The sequence below is a fragment of the Pristis pectinata genome, chromosome 13 (assembly GCF_009764475.1).
Source record: "Pristis pectinata isolate sPriPec2 chromosome 13, sPriPec2.1.pri, whole genome shotgun sequence".
In the NCBI taxonomy this organism is placed as follows: Eukaryota; Metazoa; Chordata; class Chondrichthyes; order Rhinopristiformes; family Pristidae; genus Pristis; species Pristis pectinata.
In genome coordinates this window covers 18,028,365-18,050,110 of record NC_067417.1, presented here as the reverse complement: position 1 = coordinate 18,050,110, position 21,746 = coordinate 18,028,365, and the positions used below count along the sequence as shown (strand labels likewise).

Here is a 21,746-nt window from a genome sequence, read left to right as displayed (position 1 = left end):
AGTTCTCTGTTATGCAGCTGCTTGGGATGAACTGAGACAGGGCACCTTGCATCCTTCTCTGGACCCTCTTTGCAAATACACAACTTCAGAGTGCTTTAGCATGAGGTATGGGTATTATTTTAGCATGAGGCACTCCATGTACTCTACAGTGATACCCCATCAAACATCGAGATTCTGGTGGAAAGGGGAAGTACTATCAGCCCCTAATTCAATGTGATGCCCAACAGTTGTTTGACTTGAAAGATAGGCAGCAGATGGCGCTGGAGAAGTATCAGAGACACCAATCTGCTTGGCAAATATACCTTTGGACAGCTTGGTGGTTTTGTATAGATTGTATCAACGGCGTTTCCGGATCAAGACTTTTTTTTAAAAAAGCACTTCGGCCAACTTCCTCATGCAGCTAAATAGCGGAACATGCAAGATGATTGTGATGCAGCCATGAAGAACGTTCTACATTTGGCCCCGTTTGTATGTGTAAAGTGACCCGAAAGGTGATTCCCTCGTCACTTGTCCCTCTGCAAAACTTTCCAGAGAATGGTGCTCAGCGTAAGTTAATCTGTAACCTCTGCTGTGCATTCAAGAGGCGGCAGCGGCTGGCAGACGGGCGCCGGACTGGTTTCATTTCGGTAGCAGAGGAGTGCGGCTCAAAGACCTGAGCCGGATAGAGAGAGCGGAACAATGTCTTGGAATAGAGATGGGTTGGACTGCATGTCGGAGCCGGAAAAAAGCCAGTTGAAAAGGACCTTGGAGTTGGGTGCCGTTATGACTGTATTTAGCCTGAGAAAGTCTCAGCCCGAGAGGAGAACCTTGCAGGTGATCATGGAAACTCAACAACTGTCCTGGAACAGGACGGCGGACAAGATCGAGGGTGTCCGTGAGTATCTGAATGCCCTCTTTCCCGCTCCCTTATTTTAAACCATTGCCCTGCACTCCGAATGTATTCCAAAAGGACCTTCTCAAATCATCAATTGCGTATCTTGTATTAAATCGTTTCCGTTTAGACAACATGGGTCGGTTTGATAGTCATTTTAAAGTTCACCATTGATTGCCTCTGATTAAAGGCTGATCTCAAATGCGACCCATGTCAGAGAGTTGGGAGAATACTCCAGTGTGCGGCACATATCCTTGCAAATGAGCGTATTGTTTGCAAACACGGGTCAGGTCAGCGTATGTTGCAAGGTTTGGCCTAATGTTGAGGTGGGAGCTAGAGATACAATGTACTGGACTTACTTTGAGACTCTGGGCTTCTCATTACATCCCAGGAAGTCTGAGGGATAGATGTTGGAGAGTAATGAGAGGCTGGGGGTTGCTCTCTTTGGAACAAAGGAGGCAGAAGGGAGATTTTATTGGGGTGTATAAAGTTCCTAGACAGAAAAAACCTATTTCCCTTAATAGTGGAGCCAGTAACTTGAGTCGTGGATTTAAGATAATTGGCAGAAGGATGAGAGGTTAGTTGAGAGAAATTGATTTCACCCAACATGCGGGATGTTCTGGAACTCACTGCAAAGGATGGTGAAGAAAGCAACTCTAATTTCTTACCACTACAGTTGTATTACAAAGATAGCATTGGCCACTTTCTTATTTTCACCACATCTGAAAGGTACTTTCTTGGGGGTATGAAGAGGGTATGGGGGTATAAGATTAACCCCAGAGCCTATTTTTGGTCATCATGGACACAATGGACCAAGTGGTCTCTTTCTGCAGCATAAATATCCATAATTTTATGAAAAAGCTGGTTTTCAAAAACTGCAGTTCTTGGACTTGCAACATGAAAGAATGGGAATATAATGTATTCCAATATGAAATGGGGGTGAGTGTTTCCTTCCCCCTTCCTCACAATAATCCTCATTAGTTGCACCTAAGGTACGCCAGCAGTCGCAGGGGACAGTGATCACAAAAACACAAGAAAATGGGAGCAGGAATAGGCCATTTGGCCCCTCAAGTCTGTCCTGCCACTCATTGTGATTACGACTGATCGAGACCAGGCCTCAGCCCCTCTTCTGTGCCAATTGCCCATAGCACTCAATTCCTCAATATGTTTTCCCCAAATATTTATCTATTTCCACCTTAGATATTTATAATGATCTGGCCTCCACCACCCTGTGAAGCAGAGAATTCCAGAGGTTCACTACCCTCTGAGAACATAAATTTCTACGCACTTCTGTTTTAAATGACTGGTCCCTTATCTTGTAACTGTGGCCCGTTGTTCGTGACTCTTCTGCTAATCAAAACATCGCAATGTCTACCCTGTCAAGCACCCTTAGGATCTTAAGTCATCAGTTTTTATGTAGTTATTACTTATTTGTTATTACATATTAGCAAATCAAGTTTGTAAAATAAAGTATTGCTTTAAGTTAATATTTGCAGATTGGCATTCATGAAAAAAATGATCATTAACTTACTTGGAAACAATGTGCCCATTTTTACTCTGTGCAAACACTTAAATTCTTTGAAGCAATGCACATTTCTTTGTTAAGACTCATGAAAAGTTCTCTTTACTGTCAGAACTTTTAATGCTGCACTAGGGGTTTCTTAAGAAGCTCACCCTTTTAAAACTCATTCTAGTGCTGCATATACCTAGTTATTCAATGCAGACTTCAGTACAGTTCATAATTATTGGAGCCAGTGATCCAGATGTCAGCCTTATGCTCCATAATAAAGCTTAAATTCTATACATCTTTCAGAGTTTTGAGCCTCGGAGTTACCGATAGTAGGGTGAATGTGAAGTGGATTGGCTTCCTGGACAAAGTGAAAGTACGAATTTGATGAGAGTGGGAAGTTGCAGAGGTGGAAGGAGATGCTTAGTATCTTAAACCAAGTGACACTTTTAAATAAACTAGCAAGTAAAGAAATAGCATGTGATTCAATATAGGATGATAAAAATTAGAACGGAACTCTTGTACGATGAAGGTGAACGCTTGATCTCCCAATCTACCTCATCATGGCCCTTGCACCTTATTTGTCTACCTGCGCTGCACTTTCTCTGTAGCTGTAACACCATATTCTGCATTCTGTTATTGTTTTCCTTTTATACTCCCTCAGTGTACTTACGTTTGGAATGATCTGTCTGGATGGCATGCAAACAAAGCTTTTAATAGTATCTCAGTACATGTGACAATAATAAACTAATTACCAATTAATTAAATGGATAAAACCTATATTAGAAGGGTCTGAATTGTATTAAATGAAAACCTGTGAAATATAACTAATAAGTAGGGATATATGGATGAAGGGTAAGCAAAATAGTGGGACAGCTGCGATCCATTGCCTGTAGTTTCTGTTGCTAAAACTCAAGCCCTTGAGGTTCTTAGTGTGAAGAACAGCTGGAATCACTAGAAATGGATGGGCATTCAGCAGCGTTCCTCCAGGAACATCGGAGTCTCAGGCTGCTTTCTTGTGGGGCTTTGTACCCAGTCACAAATAACCACATTGGATTATGTCAGTAATTGAGTTTTCTAAAATGAGGAGTGGTTACTTGAATATTCCTCATCATTGTGCATTCAGGAAATATAGGGAAGGAGAAAAGGAGCGGTTAGAATTGTTGTATTAATCTAAACAACATTTATGATACTAGAAAATGATTATTTGAGCCCTCAAAGACAGAATACATTTGCTTAGAATTAAGGAACAATAAAGGAGCTATTATGCAGCTTGGTGTGTATTTTAGGCTACTAAACGAGCAACTTTGTTGGCAAATTGCAGGAATATGCAGGAATTCACATCTGCGATAATGGTGGACTTCAAATAAAATCAGAAAATGCTAAAAGCACTCAATAGGTCAGGCAGCATCCATGGAAAGAGAAACAGAGTTAATGTTTCAGGTTGAAGACCTGTTGATGAGTTGAGATGCGGGGTCTTTGGCCTGAAACACTAACTCTTTATCTCTTTCCGCAGCTGCTACCTGACCTGAGGAGTATTTCCAATATGTCTTGATTTTGTTTCAAACTTCGAGCATTGTGATTTTTTAAAAAAAAATTTCATTCAATATCCGAATATACACTGGGGAAATAACAGTGCATAGGGCAATCCTGAACTATATTTGAGGATTTTTTTGAGCAGGATGTTTCCAACAGTAGGAGAAAGGAAGGAGTGCTGGATCTAGTTCTAGGAAATGAAGTGGGACAGATGAGCACAGTTCAACAGAAGAACATTCAAGAGACAACAATCATTGCGTTGGAGTAGCCATTGGAAATGACAAGAGTGTAACTAATGTCGAAATGCTCAAACTGCAGGAGGACTAATCCCAATGATTTCAAATTAGATCTCCCTAGATGATTTGGAATTACAGACAAGTAAGTGAAGCAGTAAATAGTCAATCAGAATTCTTCTGTGAGGGGATGGTTCAGGTTCAGATTGGACACATTTGCCCGAGAAAGAAAGAACTGTCATCTGCAATTCGAATGTTGGTTGATTAAAGATTCAGAAATTAAAATGAAGCAGTCCTTCAAAGCGTGCAGGGTTTATAAGTACAGGAGAGACTAAGGATATTAGAAAGGCAAAGAGAACCTATGAGAATAAATCAGCGGGTAACATAAAAAGAGATGCCAAGAATCTTATAAGCATGTATGTAATAAAGAGAAACTCAAAGGTAGGATAAGCCAGCTAGAACCAAAGAATAGTCTTTTGGTGGTGCTTGAAGATACAGCTGAGGTACTAAATATGTGCTTTCCATCTATCTTCACTGAAGAAAAGGCTGGCGTACAAGGTACAATAAGAGAGGAGGTAGTTGAAAAATTAGTGTGGATGAAAACAGATGACAATTGATTGTCAGTGTTTGAAAGAAGAGTCATAGAACTGCACAATCACAGAATGGTTACAGGATAAAAGGAGGCCACTTGGCCTCTCAAGTCCAAACCAGCTTTAGGCAAGAGGAGTCCATCTATTACCTCTCCTCTGCCATCTTCTTGGAGACTAAAAGTTCTTTCTTTTTATTCAGACCCCCTTAAATGCTGCAGTTAAATCTGCCCCTACTACTGCCCCTGGCAGTGCATTCCAGACCCTAACCACTTACTGTATAAAAACATTTTTCCTCAAGTTATCTTTGGTTCTTTTGACCTTTATCCTATTTCCTCCAGCTCTTGACTTCTCCGCCAATGGGAACTGTTTCTCTGTATCTGCTCTGTGTATACCCTTTGTAGTTTAAAATACCTTAATCAGATTTCTGCACAACATATTTTTTCCAAAGTGAACCCCAGTTTCCCCACTCTGTCAACATAGCTAATGTCCATCATCCCTGGAAATATTTAGTTAAATCTTTTCTTCATCATCTCCAAAGCTTTTATGTATTTCCTAAAGTGTAGCACGTAGGACTGAACAGAGTATTCCAGTTGTGGTTTACAAAGTTTCATCATGACTTCTGAGCTTATATTTATAAAGTCCATTATCTCAGATGCTTTTTAAACCACCTTCTCAACCTGCCTTCCACTTCTAATGAACTATGAGCAAATTCTCCCAGATCTTTCACTTCTTGTATCCTGTTTGAACTAAGCCTTCTAGTTTATGATATCTCTTCTCATTTCTTTAACCAAACTGGAACACATCACATTTTTCCGCATGAAATTTTATCTACTTGCAGGCTCTTACTAACCTTCTCACTGTTCACTGCACTTCCAAGTTCTGTGTCATCTGCAGATCTGGAAATTGAAGATTGTGCACTGTAAACTGAAGTCCAAATCGTCAATATATATTAAGAAAATACCAACCCCTGGGGCGCTCCATTGTACACTTCCCTCCAGTCTGAAAAACAACCTTTCACTCTGTTTCCTGTTACTTCGGCAATTTTCTCTCCATGATGCTACAGCCTCTCTATTCTGTTTTACCTTATCAAATTCCTTTTGGAACCATAGTGATTTCATCTCCTTCACTTACTTCCTTTTCTACTTCATCAAAAATTCCATCAAATTAATTGGAGACAATTTGCCTTCAACAAATCCATGCTGGCTTTCTGAAATCGATCAATACTTGTATGCATCCTAAGTTCCTAAGTGAAACAAGATTGAAATTGTAGAGAGACTTGATATATTCTTGCAGTCTTTCATTAAATAGGAAATCATGCAGAGGAGGGGGAGGGAGGGAGGGAAAACCAACATAGATTTTATAAAAATTAATCTTGTTGGATTAACGTCATGGAGTTTATAACCATGGTGTCATAGAGAGATGTGGTGCAGAACCACATCCATTGGCCCACTGAGTCTGTGCCAACCATCCTACACTAATCCTACCCTGAACCTTCTTATTTTCCCCATATACCCATCAACTGCCTCCCAAATTCTATCACTCACCAACAGACTGAGGATGATTTACAGTGGCCAATTAGCCAACCAACCCACATCTCATTGGGATGTGGGAGGAAACAAGAGCACCTGGAGGAAACCCACACCATTACAGGGAGAATGTGCAAACTCCACACAGATAGATAGCACCAGAGATCAGGATTGAATCCATATCATCGGAGCTGTGAGGCAGCTACTCTACGAGGGTTGCTGCTTGGCTGACTTTTGATGAAATAACAGCGATGAAATTGGCTTCAGGACCGAGAGCAGATGGTGAGGATGAGCAGTTCTTTTTCATACAGTTGGGAAGTGACATCTTCAGGGATAACATTAAGACCACTGCTTTTGATATTTATTAATGATCTGGAATCAGTAATAACTGACATGATTTCAAAGTTTGCACATAACCCCAAAATCGGAAATGTAATAAACAATGAGGAAGTTAGGTGTGGGTTGAACACAATGGAAAATGTTGCTGTGTAGTTGGAGACATATGATGCGGGAGGAAATTACATATTGTATGGATTCATTTATTTTGTTGGCAATGCATTGCAGGCACGGCAAGCTATTTAAAAGCAGATTTCCAGACACCTCTTGGTTTAAAAAAAGTTGGATAATCTATATAACCAGTTTGGTGGGTGAGATTCTGTATTCAATCTTAGGTCCTTTATGGTCATATTTTTTAATATTATAGAAACAGTCATTGAGATGGAAGAATACAGTGCATATTTGAATAGCTATACAATATGCTATTAATAAGTTGCTGTTGTACAGATGTTCAACAGAAATTTGCATATGATTTCTACAGCACTAAACCTTTCTTAAAAATTGCTTCCCTCTCTCAATTTGCAAGTTGTGCTTTGAGTTTGTTTTCTCTACTTAAATCACATATATTTTCCTTTGAATTAGTGGAAGGGCAGGTAACTGACCAAGTGTCAGGATGTAGCTACTTGCGTTTCTTGATTAACTCTCTCTCTGGAGAACCACCTGATTTCTGTTCAGTAGTTCCTTGGTAATATTGACGCAGAAACTCTTCCTGTCAAGAATCATTGGAAGAACCACAGCATTGTCCATGGGAACCAACAGCTTAAACCAGAGGGTTACTTGGCTGCTGTGGACTGCAGACTTCATATATAATCTCTTGACAGGATATTTATCACATTCCATTTCAAGTTCCAAGGCAGAGGTTTATTATACAATGCATTGTTAATTGTTGTGAGTATTTACAATGCCTTTTGTTGTGAGGTAAACATTGATATCCGTCTTCTTTTTCATTATTCCCATTGGATGTGTATGTTTTTAAACAGAGTTGATTATTCCAAAAAGTTGTGCCACATTTCTTTAACTGTATTAGTCAAACATGACTGTGGCACCCGCTTACCCAGACATTGTTCCAAATTACTAATTCTTAATGGATTTCTTCTTCTGCTTGAACAATCAAAGTGCCTCACTATGCCAATGACTTCATAAATGGTCATTCATTGTGTAAACACGCTGCTTTTTAATTCATCCTGGGGTATTGGTATTGATGGTAAGGCCAACAATTATTGTCCATCCTTAATTGCTGAGGCATCTCAAAGGACAGTTAGAAATCTGCCACACTGCTGTAGGTCTGAAGTCATGAATTGGTCAGGTGTCTTTCCCTAAAGGACATAAGTGAACCTGACAGTTTAATGTGGCTGTTTCATGGTTACTGTTACTGATACATTAAAGGTCTGATAATTTACTGTCTGATCATTCGGAAATCACAATTGTTTGGTATTTGACTTACCATCTGAATCACTATTTGGCACTTGTGAAAGAAAGGAATAAGGCAAATGGACGGGTGCATCTGCCCAAAGTGACCAGGTGATGTTTGCCGTGCTTGCTGACCACTCGCCAGGGCTCTGAATCCCGTGCTCCCTTCCCACTTGCCGGGATCCTGGATCCCGCGCTCCCTTCCCACTTGCCGGGATCCTGGATCCCGCGCTCCCTTCCCACTTGCCGGGATCCTGGATCCCGCGCTCCCTTCCCACTTGCCGGGATCCTGGATCCCGCGCTCCCTTCCCACTTGCCGGGATCCTGGATCCCGCGCTCCCTTCCCACTTGCCGGGATCCTGGATCCCGCGCTCCCTTCCCACTTGCCGGGATCCTGGATCTCGTGCTCCCCTTCCACTTGTCCGGACCCTGGATCCCATGCTCCTTTTCCACTTTGCCGGGATCCTGGATCATGTTCTACCTTCCTATTCATCGGGGCCCTAATTCCCACACAGTCTAGTCACTGGGCCCTGGTTCCTGTGCTTCCCCTTCACTCATTTGATCATCTGGAGATGTGACTTCAATATCACTGCAGCAGCTGGGGCATTTAAGTTCAATTAATAAAATAAAAATGGAATAAGGTGATAGTATAGTAAAAATCTTTTAATCTGGCACGATTGGGACTTTGGTGGTGCTGGAATAGGAGATTTTCCGGACTATCAGTGCTTCCTGTCCACTCACTAGGCCCTGGTTCCTGTGCCCTCCACCCCCACCCCCCGTTCACTGGGAACCGTTTCTGCACCCGCATCCACTCATTGGGCCCCACTCCCAAGGCCTCTCTCCACTCACTGGGCCCTGGTTCCTGTGCTTCCCATCCACTCTCTGGGCCCCAGTTCCTGCATCTCATTATCCACTCACTGGGGTTCTGATTCCCTCACCCCCCACCCTCCATTCACTGATGCCCCATTTCCTACGCTCCCTTTCCACTCACCTAGTTCTGTTGGCTGAGCTCTCTTGAAGCTTACCTGGTTCTCTTCCTACGCTCCTTTGAAACTTACTGGGGCCTTGTTACCCACACTCCTTTTAAACTTAAGGTCCACTCGAAAATTTATTGCTCTACTATGTAACATTTAAAGAAGTAGTCAATTAAAAATGTGATGGAACTTTATTGGAATAACATCTGATAGTTTGGAAAATCTGCTAGTCCAGCACCATCAAAGTCCTGATCATGCTGGATTAAAAGATTTTTACTATACTATCATCTTATTCCATTTTTATTTAATTAATTGCATTTAAATGTCCCAGCTTTTGTAGCAATATTTAGTCACATCTCTGGATGGTAAGAATCTGGGCACCTTGATTATCAGCCCAATAATGCAACTACTTAGCTGTTGCACCCTTGAAGTTGCTGGAGTAGTTAGATTTTTTAATTGGGTTTTTACTGTCACTGGAAACCACTTAAATAATCAAACCCTGCATATGCCCATGTAACTGAGCCTGGAGCATTGATAATTGGTGGGATGAGAGAGAAGTGATGTCTTTTGGGGTAACATCAGGACCACTGCTTCTTTTGACATTTATCAGTGATCTGGAATCAGAGATAATATGGCTTCAAAGTTTGCACATACATACTGTCCATGGGTAATGAGTGGGTTCTGCTTTTACAGACGTTCATAAATCGATTTTGTCCATAAGTCAGAAAAAGCTCAAAAATCACTTGATATGGTAACTATACGTCCACCGTTATGTACTGAATGACGTCAAAAGCACGTAAGACTGATAAGATGGAACAATTACTAAAAGTGGAGCGAGAGAGAAAACTAGTTCTGCTGTTTGTGGGAACGAAGGAATGTACGTATGTAAGACTTTTGAATTTAATAATATCATGGGAGCTCATTCATATGTAGGGGTGTCCATAATTTGGGCGTTCATAACCTGGGACAGCCTGTGACCCCAAAATCGGAAATGTAATAATCAGTGAGGAAGTTGGTTGTGGGTTGAACACAATGGAAAATGTTGCAGTGTTGTTGGAACTACATGGTGCAAGAGGAAATTACATATTGTTTGGAATTTATTTATTTTGTTGGCAGTGCATTGAAGGCATGGCAAGTTATTTAAAGCACTAGCAGATTTCCAGGAAAATCCCAGACACTTTTGGTTTTTAAAAAAAAGCTGGATAACAAAATATATAACCTGTTTGATGGTTAGAACTCTGCTTGCATCCTCAAGTACATAATGGGCATGTTTTTAATATTATAGAGACAGTCATTGAGATGGAGGAAAATGGTGCATGTCTCAGTACATTCAAAATGTGCTATTAATAAGCTGCTATTGTACAGATGTTCAGCAGATATTTGCATATGGTTTCTATAGCATAAACCTTTCTTAAAGTTGTTTCCCTTTCTCAGTTTTTGAGTTACACTTTGAGCTCTTTTGTTCTACTTAAGCCACATGTTTTTTCCTTTGAATTAGTGGAAGGGCAGCCAGCTGACCAAATCCTGGGGCTTGCTTTTCCATGTGTTCAGAGGCTGATTTGGCTTCTTTCTGGAGAAGCACCTGATCTCTGTTCAGTAGTTCCTTTGTGATATTGTCACAGAAACTCTTCCTGTCAGGAACCATTGGAAGAACCACAATATTATCCATAGGAATCAACTGCTCACACTTCATTGGCTTTGGTGAACCAAAGGTTTTATTTGTAACCTCTTGACACTTTCCATGCAAGTTCCTATGCAGGTTTATTATACAATGCATTGTTAATTGTTATGAGTATTTACAATGCCTTTTGTTGTGAGGTAAAACGTTGACATCCGTTTTCTCATTCATTATTCCCTTTGGATCTGATTGTTTTTAAACAGAGTTTATTTTCAAAAAAATTGTGCAGCAATTATTTAACTATGTTAGTCAAGCAAGCATTTAAAAACTCCTTACCCAGGTATTGTTCCAAACTACTAATTCTTGATGGATTTCTTCCTTAGCTTGAATGAGCAATGGGCCTCACTTTGCCAATGAGTTCATAAATTGTCCTTCTTTATCTAAACATGCTGCTTTTTAATTCATCCTGGGGTATTGGTATTGCTGGAAAGGTCAACAATTATTACCCATCCATAATTGCTGAGGCATCTCAAAGCACAGTTAGGAGTCAGCCATAAATGGCTGACTCCTAACTGTCATAAATGGGTCAGAGAGTGTAAAAACAACAGATTTCTTTCTCTAAAGGAGATAAATAAACCAGATAGTTTAATGCATCAATTTGGTTGTTTCAGGGTTACTATTACTGATCTTATCTTTTTATTTCATATTTATTTTATGACTTGAACTTAAATTCCCCAGCTGCTTAAGTGATACTTGAACTCATATCTCTGGATCATTAAGAATTTGGAACCCTCAATTCCTAGCCTAGTAACATAACAACTTAGCTATTGTACCCTTGTAGTTTTGAAGCAATTAACATTTTAACCATGTTTTTCTTAATGTTGGATGTCACTTAGATAATCAAACTGCATATAACTGTGTAACTGAGCATGCAGCATTGATAACTGGTGAATTTGATACAGAAACCATATGGGAGAATATTGATATCAAATGTGTTCCAGTAGCACTATATTTCATAGTGACTTCCACAGTTTTTTATAAACTTTATGAAACAATTATCAAACAAGATGTAACATTATGTCTCAGTAGGATATGTAGAGGAAAGTTGTCCATGTGCCCCAGTATTTCCCACTGGGCCTTGGTGCCTAATTTTATTTTTGATAAACGCTCCTATGAAGTGTCTTGGGACATCTTACTATATTAAATCAATTTTGCAGCCAACCACAACAACAAATTAACTTTGAATCATCTTTACTTAAATCACTCCATTGCTGAAGCTCAATGTGACCCTCCTAGTCCTGTTCCTATATGAACAAACTGAAATTTTCATAGATTTTTCAGGCTTTTTGTCTGGACTAGCTACACTTGTACAGGACATTGGATATCTTGCAGAGCCCTACACTGGCCATTATTTATCAGCTGCTTGGTTAAGCAAAAAGTCACTTAAGTATGTATAAAAAGCAACAATAATACCTACTAACTACTTTGAAATCTGAACTGAGATAAAGAACAATCAAAATATATGTTATGCAATTAAGCTGTCAATCATAACTGCTGTTCAAAGTCATAGGAACTGCCAGTACCCCTTAGACAAGGCAACTGCTGGCACTAACATTGGTGGACTGACCGTCACTCTGAATGGCACATGATATTTCACATACAATGCACCTTGACTCATTGGTGCTTGACAAGTTATTAAAGGGTGTGATGCAATTGATGTCAGTTGTGAGTTCTTCAGTCTAATCAATGGGGCTGTGCACCATAATTTTTCAAATGTGTTTTTCATTCTTTATAGAAATGTACTTCCAGGGAATTGAAGAAAGCTGGACATATACTGAAGCTTTTCAGTTAAATGTATTTCAACAGATGATAAGTCATAGAGTTGTAGAGAAGGGAAACAGGCCATTCGGCCCACCATGTCGATGCTGACAAGAGGGGACTTATCCATATTAATCCTATTTTCGAGTATTTGGCTCATATCCTTCAATGCCTAGGCAACTCAAGTGTTCAGCTAGACACTTCCTAATGCTGACAATGATTCTGTTTCTGCCACTGTCTTAGGCAGTGTATTCCAGGTACTTACAACTCTCTGGGTGAAAAAGCTCCCCCTCAGATCCACTCTAAATCTCTTGCCTCTTACTCTAATTCTATGTCCTCTAGCTTTATCTACTTCTGATATGGAGAAAAGTTTCCTGCAGTCTATCCTATCTCTACCCTTCATCATTTTATATACCTAATCATGTCCCCTCTTAACCTTATCCACTGTAGGACCTGGCTTCTCCAGTCTTTCCTCATTACATGGAGTGCTCCATTCGAGGCAATATCCTGGTGAATTTCCTCTGCACCCTCTCCAGTGCTATCACATTTTTCCTATGGTGTGGTTACCAGAACTGCATGCAGTACTCTAACAGAGGTCTGACCAATGTTTTATAAAGTCGGAGCATAACGTCCCTGCTCTTATATTGCGTGCCCAACCAATGAAGGCCTGTATCCCATAGGCCTCCTTAATCATGTTACCCGTGATGCCACCTTCAAGGATTTTTGGACTTGTACGCAAAGGCCCCATTGTTCCTCAATAGTTTATGTCCGAGCCCCAATGGTGCTCACAAAATGTAGCACCTCATATTTATCTGGATTAAACTCCATCTGCTATTTCTCAGCCCATTTCACCAACACATCAATATCACCTATAGCCTAAGAGTAACCTCCATATTATCAACAACTCTATCAACCTTCGTGTCATTTGCAAACATACTGATCACACCTCCTATTTCCACATCCTAATCATTCATGTATATTACAAACAGCATGAGAAAGATAAGAAAATAATATTGAAATAACAAATCCACATACTGACAGACAATTATATCCCAACTTGAAAAATATTCATTAAATCTGATAGATGTCTCCATTTTATAACCCACAATGGAACTTCTTCCACCACAATTAATTGTAGTCATTTGTGATACCTGTTAATACATCTGACCACTCGTGCTTTAGAGTGGCAACCATTCATTGGCCAATAATCCACCCAAGGTGGGACACAGATTGGCATGCAGGGAAATAAGTACCATGCTAATTTACAAGTTTCCGTGACAAAAACAAAAATGCTGTTCTTCCACCTTAGTGGAGATTTCAAAATTTAGAGATCATTATTCTCATTGGTAATGTTAATCTCTGCATATGTGTTAGAGCCAAGTGCTTGATCTCTGGACCTCATTAAAAGTAAAAAGCTGCAATAATTCCAACTGAGCCATGTGTAGTTCATCATGAATAGTATTGCTGTGCTATGAACGATCCATGCAATGCAGTGATGGGTTATCTCTGGATATTCAGATTGAGAGCCGGTGTTTATTCCCAAAACAATGCTATAAATGTTATGTTGGCCAGCTTTCGCTGAGTGAAAACGCATGTCCATAACAATATTAAAACCAGGAGCAGGACCAGGCCAACCACCCCTTGAATCTGCACCACCATTCAACAGGATTGTGGTTGATCCAATCTTGGCCCCTGCACCAGCTTTCCACCCTCTCCCTTGAACTTTAAATGTCTGTTAATCTCTGCTTTGAATTCATTCAAAGGTTCTGTCTCCACTGCGCTTGGGGTAAAGAATTTCAAAGCCTCACAACTCTCAGGGAAAAGAAACTCCTCCTCATCTCCATCTGAACTTGTTGACTCATTATTGTGATACTACACTCACTAGTTCTGGAAACCCCCTCCCAGCATTCCCAATGTCAATCTTATGTATTTCAATAAGGTCCCCTCTCATTCTTCTATACTGAATGAACATGGGTCCAACCTTCAACTTTTCTTCATACATGAACCCCTTCGTCAAAGAAATCAACCCGGAGAACTTCCTCTGCACTGCCCCCAGTGCATGCATATCCTTCCCTAAATAAGAAGACCAAAACTATATGCAGTACTTAAGGTGCAGTTTCGCCAGCATCCTGTTGTATCATCACTTCCCTACTTTTATTCCCAGTGCGCTTTGCAATAAAAGCCCACATTCCATTTGCTTTTCAAATGACTCTGTATTTTTTTTTGTTTTACATACTAGGACCACCAGCTCGCTTTGCCTAGCCATGTTTTGTAATCTCACTTCATTTCAATAATAATTTGTTTTTTTAACTCTTCCTCCTAAGGTGTATTAAGTTATAATTTTCCACATGAAACTCTATCTGCCAACTACTTGCCCACTCACTTAATCTATCTATATCCCTCTACAGGTTCTTTTTGTCTTCCTCACAACTTGCTATCCCACCTATCAGTATATCATCAGCAAATTTGCTTACAATAATCAGGCACCATCATTGAAGTCATCTACATAGAGTTGAGACCCCAGCACTGATCCCTGTGATACCTCACTACTTACTGATCGCCAATCCAAAAATGACCCATTTATTTTGACTCTTCGATTTCTGTTAGGTGGTTGCTCCCCTATCCATTCCCAGCCCTGTGTGCTCCTACGCAATAACCTTTTATGTGACTCCTTATTGAATGCCTCTGAAAATCCAAATACATTACATCTACTGGTTCCCCATTATCCAACCCAAATGTTACATCCTCAAAGAACTCATGCAAAGTTGTCAGACATGATTTCCCTTTTATGATAGTTATGTTTGATTGTCTTCTGAGTTTCTGAATGTCCTGCTATTACCTCCATACCAATGATCCCCTTATTTTCCCAACGATAACAAGCCTACAGTCTCCTGATTTCTTTCTCCTTCCTTTTTTGAATGGTGGTGTTGCATTTACCATTTCCTAATCCTTTGAGACCTTGCTGGAATGTAGGTAATTTTGGTAGATTACAACTAACACACTTAAGGTCAGCTAATTAAGGTACAAGCATGTGAAGAGATAATGGGTCATTTGTGCCTGATTATCCAGGATGGCTAAAGGTCTGTTTTTGGCACATGGCATTTAATTTTACCTGCAGTCGGAATATTTTGTGTTCTCTGTCTGGAAGTGAATTGGCATTCTGCAGAAGGGATTAACACTTGGGTTGCTCAATCATCTGGATTCTATGATTCCCTATTGAATAGCAGATGTCCCCAGTAAACATCCCGATTTTTCCTTTATCCTTGGTTGATTTATGGTTCACTTGGTGGAATGTATTCCTGGCCACCTGGCCACTTTCAAACGCTAAGCATTCAGTATGTTGCTTTAGACGAACTTGGTCAGGAACGGAAAGGAACGAGGATCTCCATTTCCCTTTCCCCTAAAATCTCCAACCCCCTAATCGATCCCATAATCCCAGCATTGAGGACCCCAATTCCAGATACCACCCCTCCCCCATACAGTGCTGGTCCTAAGCATCAGTCCCCCCCTTCATCAATCTGATTTCCCTCCCCCACCCCAACACGTAAAATCTGCCAAACTGATTCACACATCGCCAAACTGATTCTCTCACCCACCCCTACTCCCACCTTGGTCCCAGTCCAGCCTCTCCTTTCCACGATGCCATTCCTCATTCTCAACCCCATTGACCATCAACTCCCCAGCTCCCCCATCGTTATCACACAGTGCCAGTCTGATTCACTCCCTGTTTCTGACCCACTACTCTCCCTAGGTGCAGTGTTGCCCTGCTCGGACCTGTGGCTGCGACTCTCTGAACTTCACCTCCAAAATGGTAGTTGTCTTGATCCAGTTCCCCCTACTCACCCACACACCCACCGTCCCCCTCCCTCTCCACTGCTGTGTTGTTGCATCCTTGTATAGGAAGAGAATGTGCTGCTGTTGACTGATGCATCTTAGACCATGAGTTCAAACGTTAATGGAATCATGTAGCGATGCACTGAACTAAAATATCAAATGATCAGAGAGGGTCTGGAAAGCACCAAAGAGGGATGTGAGGGATATCAGGTCTGGTCCATCAGCAGGTGTTTCAGAAACCATTCATTTTATCAAAGTGGTCACATTTTTAAGATTGTGACATAAGAGACTGCAGATGCTGGAATCTGGAGCAACACACAAAGTACTGGAGAAACTCAGTGGGTCAGGCAGCGTCTGTGGATGGAAATGGACAGTCGATGTTTTGGTTTGAGACCTTTCATCAGGACACCTTTAAAATGGTTGGCTTGCAGTAAAGCAAAGTACAATAAGAAAGCAAAGGCTGACATAACTTTAGAGATACATGATATGTCAATCTAGAATTATTTTGTACCATGGAGCCCAATGCAACTTGTGTCTTATAGTGAGTTGTACTGTGCATATGTCTCAGTGCTGTCTATTCACTTTGCAATTGATTAAAAACTTGGGTCTTGATTTGTCCAGGGTTTGGGAGGATTGGGAAAAGATGAAGTGGGGGTTGGTGGTGGGGTGAGGTGGAAAAGGTTAATCTGAAGCATGTTGGGGGTGCTTCTGAGATCATCCAAATGTAACATCCTGGAGCGCCAGCTGTTGGCCTCCTGATCACTCTACCCATGAACGTTCAGGCAGTAGTCCGCAGATTTCACCCCCTCACCCCCACTTTCCAAACTGCTGTGCTTCAATGCCCACCCCACCCTGGCCATAGCACAGACCCAGTTAGATCTGTGGGACGCCAATTTTGGCTTCCTTCCCCCAATCCCCACCTCCGTTCTGGCCTCTAAAACAAATGCTGGGAGCCTTTTGTTGGTTCTGTACATGTGCAGTAGCTGGTCACCTGCTCCCAAGCCTTAGGACTCTGACACAAGTGAAACAACCTTTGACACCCACTGTTGTACTCACCTAGCACAGCCTTCAGAATTTGGAACCAATCATTCGCTAATTCACAGGGTCCTGAATCATACAATGAGTATTCACCTAAAGGCCTCAATCCCTAACGTATGCACTTGTTGGACAAAACACTTGGTCACCCTCACTAGTGAACTTCTGGGCTTTGAGCCTCACTAGGTGCCTATTTGAGTACAGAGCAACAAACAAAATGCCAGAGGGACTCAGCATCTATGGAGGGAAACGGACAGTCAACATTTCGGGTTGAGACCCTTCATCTGGACTGAAAGATAGAGGGGAGATAGGCAGTATAAAGATGTGAGGGCAAGGGGTGGAGCAAGACCTGGCAAGCTATGGGTGGATTTGCTACTCCATTTTATTTATTTGAATATTGTGGGTTTTATGAAAATTAGATCCGGTTTCCGGGATTGTCCAGAGACAAAAACAAATGAAGTGGACATCTAAGCAAGAACTGCAGAGTGTCTGAAATAAAAATTCTGGAAAAGCTCATCAGGTCAGGCAGCATCTGTGGAATAAGAAACAGAGCTAATGTTTCAGGTCGAAGGTAAGAAATAAAGAGGCAAAACAATGTAGTTTTAAGTTGTGATTTCAAATACAGAGTGTCTGTTTATGACAACCTCTTTGTCAATCTTCCCTCTGACAAATAAGTATATATGAAAATTAGGGATTAGTTTCACTGCAAAATCTCAAAGGACAATGGTGACATAATTTCCATAAGAATTTTGTTGTTTTTTTATCCTGGGATCTGATTCCAATTAGCAGCCAGCAGCCGTGCACTAGTTTGGCTCTTTCATTTTAAGAGCTAAGCCAATTCAAGACAGATGCACACATTATAATTAAGACCTTGAACTGGGGCAGTGAACCACAGTAAGGTTGTGTGGGATAAAATAACAATACTAGATTTTTTCTGGAATATTCAACAGTTGAAAGCAGGACAGAACACACAGAATCTTCAAATCATTACCTCACAGAAGGAAGCCATTTGACCCATTGAATTTGTGCCAGCTCCTTGTAAAATTTTGGGAAAAATTCTCTCTTTCCCTCAACCTTACACATTATTTTCCCTCAAGTGCTTATCCAAAAAGCCCTGGCTGACCCTGTTTTATAGGCTGGATTATAAGCACCATTTGTGTAAAAATATTTTTCCTCACATTCCTGCCCCCCACCTCCATTTCCTTTATCTTTTGCTAACCAAATAATGGGAATAGCTTCTCTCTGCAATGCGGTCAAATCTCCTTTCAACCTGTTTTGTTCTCCAAGGAGAACAGACTCAGCTTCCCCTTGTGGCTGAAATCCCTCATCCTGCAAACCTGCTCTGCACCTTGTCCAGGAGCTTCATGGACTTCTTAAAGTGCAATGATTTGAACTGAACACAGTACACATGTTGTAGCCTTAGCACTGTTTATATTCAAGTTTTATCGATACCCTGCCTACTCTTGCACTCCATGCCTCTATTTATGAATCCCAGGATAGTATATGCATTACTAAATGCACTCTCAACTGGTCCTGCCATCTTCAAAGACTTATGCACATGTACTCCTGGGGTCCTCTGTCTCTGCATATCCTTTAGAGCTGTGCTGTTTAGTCTATGTTGTCTCTCCTTGTTTCTTCTGTCAAAACATAACATTTCACACTTCTCTGTATTAAATTTCATCTGCCACTTGTCTGTTTATTCTGCTATCTTATCTATGTCTTTTTGCAGTCTGTTACTTCCCTCCTCATCATTGACCTCACTTCTAGATTTTGTGTCATCTGTAAATTTTACACTTTCATCCTGCACATTGATTTTTAAGTCATTAATTTGTTCAACCCAGCTACTGCCTGGGCTTGGCCACCAGAAGAACCTTCTCTGAATGTGGAGCGACAGGCAAACTGACCCATCAGCGTCCGAGAGGCAGATCAGACTTCAGTGACAGGCGGCATACTACTGAGGCCTTGCCTGACAGCCTTTGACAGCTTGCCTCTGTTGGAGGTTTATGAACAATTTTTAAATGCTCTGATTGGCAGGGCCATTTAAAAAAACTATCAAATAAATTTGAATAATTTTTTGAAAAAAATCAGCAAAAGAAATTAAAGAAACTTGTTTAAAGCATATTAAATGTAAACAAATAATTAAAAACAATAAGACAGAGTAAATTAAAGTTAAGCACTCTTGTCTTTTCCGTTGGGTTGGTGACCCCATTTATATAAGGTCTCTGTTCATGCACCAGCTTTTATTCCTGTAAAGCTGGGAGCAGGATGTGAGGTGCTTCCCTCACTTCAGGACCTCATTGCTCTGCTACTGGGCTCAATGGCAAATCCAGATGTGGAGTGGAGGTTGCAGTATTTGGACATCCCTGTTTCAATGTGTGCATGTAGAATTGTGAGACGTCCTGGACTTGGAATGACCGACAGACAGCAATTCCTAAGTAAGAACTAATTGGCACAGTATGTTTCCAAAAGACATTGGTCTCAGCACTGACCCTGGGAGAACACAGTTGTCCACCAACCTCAAATTAGAAAAACAGCTGTTTATCACAAAATCTTGGCTTTCTGTCAGGCCGATTTCCAATCAACGCTGCCACTGGTCTATTTATTCCTTATCAGTCATATTCTGAAAATCTGGATGGACTACATCGACCATATCCCCTTCATCAGCTTTTACCATTATTTCATCAAAAATATCATTAGTGTTGGTCAAAAAGAATTAGTCTCTAACAACCCCTTGCTGCCCAACTTTTATTTACACAGACTTCTCTGTGTGCTCAATTTTAGTGGTAGGGAAGGTTCTAGAAACAACAATCTTTGAAGAGATTAATCTTCTGGTTATTACTTCTAAAAGCTTCCCCATCACGAATGTTAAACTGACCTGGCTGTTTGATCAGATGCACTGTTTTTAAACAATTGCATTTTGAAGTCCTCTGGCCCTGTTTCTTTTTGTTTAATTTATTCATTCACAGGATGTGGCCACTGCTGGCTAGACCAGCATTTATTGCTAAACCCAAGTTATCCCTGAAGTCAGCAGCGAGGGATTTAATAGTTAGTCATGATGGACTCTTATCTGATACACAGCGTATGTTTCCTTCTTTGGATCTTTAATGTGCACCATGTACAAAATGTACTGCAATTACTTGCTTAGGTTACTCGATAGATCATTGCAAATCTATAATCTTTACCACCAAGATGGACATGTCCTTGGTAAAGACTGGTCCAAAATACTCAAAAGGAAATCCAGGCTTCCCACTGCCTCTATGCATTGATCAGTTCCCCGGTCAGTTTCTTTGTCTCAAATTGGTCTCATGTTTCCTTTTATTGCCTGCTTACTACTTAAATGCCTGCAAAAAACTTTTAGGTTCCTTTATATATTAACTGCCATTCTTTTCTCATCCTCCCTTTTCTTCCATCTTATTTTCTTTTCCACTTCCCATCTCAACTTAATTGATTCATCATGGTTTTCACTTAAATTATCTCACCATGTATCACATACCCTCTTTTAGGTTTCATCATATTCTCCTTTACTATTTGGGGAGTATCATCTTGGTTCTCCCATATTCTCTTGGGAACATCCCTCACCTGCACCTCAGACATCTCATTGATGCATGTTATTGTCCACCTAATGAGCGTTAGCTGTTAGTTGTCTTTTTGACAGAAATCTCCTCCTCCACTTGTACGTTGCTGCACTAATTTACTGTCAGTATTGCTGCTACTTTTCCACACACATTTACAGCATTTTCTGGTTTAAAGGAAAATTTGGATGAAGTTTCATGGTGATTGCTAACAGGTAAATCTGTAACTCTGTTGTGGTCATTTTAAGTCTAATTGGAAAAAGTCGGCATACTTGAAGGAGCAACAACAGGGAGTAGTTTTAATGAATCTCAGAACTGACCTCTGAAAACCAGATATAAATGCTGTTGTAATCATCATTTCTGTTCTCTGTCTGCTAAACGGACTTACCGTGAAAACCTTATTCCATTCTTTAATGAGCATTGATGCTCATCAAAGAAACGCAGTCGTCCCAAAATCAGCATTTCATTACATGAGCAATCTTGACCAAAGCCTGCAAAGATAGTTGGGGTGTAGAAATATTGCAGGTAGCAATCATGTCCTGAGGTTTGTATGCAACATTTTTACACAAGCCAAGAATTTTGCAGGCAACAGTGACCAACAACACTTAAAGTTCATTATAAGTATAGCTGCCCTCAACCTTATTGGGGTCTTTTCTCGAGCAATCTATTGTCATCAAAGTTCAGAAGTGGTCCAGTGTCTTCTGTAGGGAATCGAATACTTATATGAAGAGATAAGCAACAGTGTGTCTCTTCAACTAATCAGATCGTAGAACTTTGACTAAGATTATGCAGGAAGTCTGTGAAAATATTTAATTCAAAGTAAACACGTAGAGAAAGACATGTTTAACATTCAATAATAATCTGAAGGAATGAGACTGCACACTTC

At 40.7% G+C, this 21,746-nt stretch overlaps 1 protein-coding gene across 1 annotated transcript in view; it reads left to right on the top strand.

Annotated features, from left to right (window-relative positions):
• Positions 1-433: 433 nt before the first annotated feature.
• Positions 434-21,746, top strand: part of plcg2 (phospholipase C, gamma 2) — a 155,199-nt gene continuing 133,886 nt past the window's right edge. The window contains 1 exon segment of the mRNA XM_052028688.1: positions 434-874. Coding sequence (XP_051884648.1) covers positions 679-874 — 196 coding nt within the window. The 5' untranslated portion in view covers positions 434-678.